This window comes from Limulus polyphemus, unplaced genomic scaffold (genome assembly GCF_000517525.1).
Source record: "Limulus polyphemus unplaced genomic scaffold, Limulus_polyphemus-2.1.2 Scaffold6607, whole genome shotgun sequence".
NCBI classification, from domain to species: Eukaryota; Metazoa; Arthropoda; class Merostomata; order Xiphosura; family Limulidae; genus Limulus; species Limulus polyphemus.
The window spans coordinates 12,099-16,529 of NW_013672217.1; the positions used below are offsets into that span (position 1 = coordinate 12,099).

Here is a 4,431-nt window from a genome sequence, read left to right on the forward strand (position 1 = left end):
TCATTACGCTTTAGACTACCTTGGGATATAATGAATACCTCCCTAAATGTTTGCTTACTCAAATCCTGTTTCTTTTTTACTTTACTGTTTGCTCTAATATGCATTAAGTTAATTTTTATTGCATTTTCTCATTTTTAAAAATTTACTGTATTTAAAACTTATGCTTTTCAATCTCTCATAAGTGGGTGGAGAGAAACCTCAGTTTCAGAGCACCTCTGGTTGCAACCTAAACTCTATCATAGGTGAGATGAAGAGAAACCTCTGTCTCTGAGCACTTCTGGTTTCAACCATACAGTTTATTTCAGTAGTTCAAGATGTATGTACATGAGTGAAAATATTAAGATATGTATGTGTGTTTGATTAGAAATTTAAGGTGAGAGTATTTAGGAGTTCAGAAAGTATGTACATTAGTAAGTGATTAATAATATGTCACTCAACATGTCTAACGTGTGCTTTTTTTTTATTAGTTTAATTCTTTAATGATTGTTTGTTTCCTTTAACAGGAATTCCATAAGAATCGGGTAGCCCCACTTGGTGCCCAGGTCAAGGACATTAACAAACTTGGCCAAGGACTTGTACAGTCAGCGTCATCTGGTGTAAATACTGCTGACCTCGAGCAGGACCTAGAGACATTGAATAACCAGTGGAATAACTTGAAGGAAAGAGTAAGAATATTTTGAAAACAATGAAGATGATAGTCATAAAAGTGTGTTCTTAAACTAAATAGATGTGGTTCTTGTTTATTAAGTCATAAGCACCCACCATTAAACATTTAATTTGAAAAATGTGTTTGAGCCCGTGTATTTTTTTCAGCTGGTTAGATTTACCTTTCTGTTTAGTGACTGTAATAAAAAAACACACACACACACCATGATCAGCTGGCAATTATCTTTTGACATGTATTACCTTTCCTCATTCCATCTGTTAGTCATCCTGATTACTAACACTCACGTCTGTAGCAATTACTAACACTCACGTCTGTAGCATTACTAACACTCACGTCTGTAGTGATTACTAACACTCACGTCTGTAGTGATGACTAACACTCACGTCTGTAGTGATTACTAACACTCACGTCTGTAGCAATTACTAACACTCATGTCTGTAGTGATTACTAACACTCACATCTGTAGCGATGACTAACACCCACGTCTGTAGTCTACAGACGTGAGTGTTAGTAATTGCTACAGACGTGAGTGTTAGTCATCGCTACAGACGTGAGTGTTAGTAATTGCTACAGACGTGAGTGTTAGTAATCACTACAGACGTGATTGTTAGTAATCGAACTCATGCCTGATTTCTTATTTAAAGTATTCACTTCCAATAACTTGCTCAGTACTGGCCTCATACAGGTTCTTACAAATGTTGAAACCTTCAAAACTGTTATAGAAATATCTAGGTTTTGATATTGCTTGTTTTCATAAAGAGGTATAACTGTGCATCCATTTCTGACATTCAGCCATTTAAGGTAACAGAGTTTGGCAGTAGAAATACAGAGAAAGTGTGGATATTACCAGTGATATTTTAACTAGTGTACTGTGGTTTAATCCATGAATCTATTGTTTGCAGCTGAATGAGAAAGAAAGACTTCTTGACTTAACCTTGCTTCAGTCTGGCAAATTTCATGAGGCATTGGAAGGTGTACAGAAGTGGTTAGAAGACACCGAAGAAATGGTTTCCAATCAGAAACCTCCTTCTGCTGATTATAAGGTTGTAAAGGCTCAACTTCAAGAACAAAATGTAAGTGGAGACATCTAGATTATCAGCTGTTAATCCAAGTACATGAAAAACTGATTTACTCTTGAAAATAAATCTTGATTATTCAGAAATTCAGGCTTGAGTATAGTGATTGGTGGTAAGATGAACATAGTGTGATAAATGTCAGATAGAGAAAACATAAAATGTCTTAATTGGGTAAATAATAAATTATTCAAAAACTTATAGTGACATCATCTGTTGAGATAAAATATTTGTAATAATTGTATGATTCAGTATAAATTATTAAAACTTGAGATTGTTTACTCTTCTCAGTTCCTGAGAAAGTTGCTATTGGACCGACAGAACAGTATGTCATCCTTGTCTGAGATGGGAGCAGAGGTCATGCGTAACCTTGAAGACTCAGAACGTGCCCAAATTGAGGATCAACTGGAGGACCTGTCTCAGCGTTTTAACGAACTAACTGCAGGAGCTCGAGAGAGAACAGATATACTAGAACAAACACTCCCTGTTGCACGGGCTTTCCAAGAGAAGATGACACCACTGGTCGAATGGCTGGACCAAACAGAAAGGAAGTTATCAGGGATGGCTACGATACCAACAGATCAGGAAAGAATCAGACGAAGAATTGAGGAACACAGAGTTAGTGACATCTTAGCATAATTACCTTAATTAACATTTAGTGATCTGCCTATGACCCATTATTAGTCACGTAACCAGATTTAACATAATATTGTTGCAATAAAAGTTACAGATTGTCAAGGATATTCAATATAGACTTAGAAAAGTGGCCAGCATGAATTATAATAACAGCTAATCCTATTGTTATGACTGTTTACGTTAGGACAGAGAAAAGTGGGAAAATGTTCTGTACGTAGTTAGGTAATATTTGTTAGACTTGATTAAAATATGTAATTGTTCAGTACACCAAAGTGCATTAGAACATTAAACTTAGTTAATTGATATTGCACAGGTAATGCTTCATACAGAATCTTAGTACTATTGTATGTAGATGATAATTAATCGTACAGACTGTAAATGTTAAACTCTGATATTCCTGAATGTAGGACTTGCATGAAGACATCCTGGACCATAAGGAATCATTCGAAGACCTAACTGAAACAGTACAAACCCTTATGGGTTTGGTGGGTGATGACGAAGCTCAGACTGTAGTCGAAAAGTTTCAGGATGTGACAGACAGATATGCCAAACTCGTGGAAGACAGTGAGAACATTGGCCAACTCTTGGCTGAAGCATACGAAGGTCTAGGAAACTTTGTTGTTACTTTTGAAGACCTTTTGGCATGGATGGATGAGATGGAATCACGCTTGGGACGGTGTAGGGTGCTCAGTGTTTATGTAGATAAATTACAGGAACAAATGTATGAAATTGTGGTAAGTCTGTGTAAGTGTATCTGTGTAAGTAAGTGTATCTGTGCTTTATATGTACGCAAGAACAAGTTCTAAATTGGACTGTAATGACAGGTTAACTAGACTAGAACATCTTTTATGTCCTGTTTGGGTTAATTGCTATAGTGCATAATCTGGGAAAAGAATCCTGTTTGATATGTCAGGTTAATCATGACACAGTGCATGTCTTTTAAAATTGTGGTAAGTCCTGTATCTGTGCTTTATATGTACGCAAGAACAAGTTGTAAATTGGACTGTAATGACAGTTTGACAGGTTAACTAGACTAGAACATCTTTTATGAAAAGACAGTCCTGTTTAGGTTAATTGCTATAGTGCATAATCTGGGAAAAGAATCCTGTTTGATATGTCAGGTTAATCATGACACAGTGCATGTCTTTTAAAAAATACAGTCCTGTTTGCTTTGTTAAGTTAACTATGATATAGTGCATATCTTAGGGTCATATTTAGGTTATGTTTTTAACTGATAAATATAATGACAAAGAGAAATAATCTGTTATTGTTGTTTTTTTTCTTGTCATGTGTCAACTTGTAAGCTTATTATTAGGTATCACTACATGTAAAGATTGTACCAACAGGTGATCTTCAGTTTTATGGTTGGTTGTTGAAAATAATTATTGACTTTCTGATGTACAAATGCTATTCAATAGTTCTATTATGTATACTTATGTTACACACAGGCCAGATAATTATTTAACTTAGATTAATGTTACACACAGGCCAGATAATTATTTAATTTAGATTGATGTTACACACAGGCCAGATAATTATTTAACTTAGATTAATGTTACACACAGGCCACATAATTTTACTTAGACTGATGTTACACACAGGCAAGATAATTGTTTAACTTAGATTGGGGTAACACACAGGCCACACAATAATTTTACTTAGACTGATGTTACACACAGGCAAGATAATTGTTTAACTTAGATTGATGTAACACACAGGCCAGATAATTGTTTAACTTATATTGATGTTCACACAGGTCAGATAATTGTTTAACTTAGATTGATGTAACACACAGGTCAGATAATTGTTTAACTTAGACTGATGTTACACACAGGTCAGATAATTGTTTAACTTAGATTGATGTAACACACAGGCCAGATAATTGTTTAACTTAGATTGATGTTACACACAGGCCAGATAATAGTTTAACTTAGATTGATGTAACACACAGGCCAGATAATAGTTTAACTTAGATTGATGTTACACACAGGTTAGATAATTGTTTAACTTAGATTGATGTAACACACAAGATAATAGACTAGATAATAGTTTAAC

The 4,431-nt window shown here is 34.8% G+C and overlaps 1 protein-coding gene across 1 annotated transcript in view; it reads left to right on the top strand.

The window, feature by feature from the left end:
• Positions 1-4,431, top strand: part of LOC106473901 (dystonin-like) — a gene marked incomplete at both ends in the record, with an annotated part of 56,276 nt that overhangs the window by 11,691 nt on the left and 40,154 nt on the right. Inside the window, 4 exons of the mRNA XM_022402306.1 lie at positions 504-665; positions 1,570-1,740; positions 2,032-2,358; positions 2,784-3,110. Coding sequence (XP_022258014.1) covers positions 504-665; positions 1,570-1,740; positions 2,032-2,358; positions 2,784-3,110 — 987 coding nt within the window. The remainder of the gene's footprint in view (positions 1-503; positions 666-1,569; positions 1,741-2,031; positions 2,359-2,783; positions 3,111-4,431) is intronic.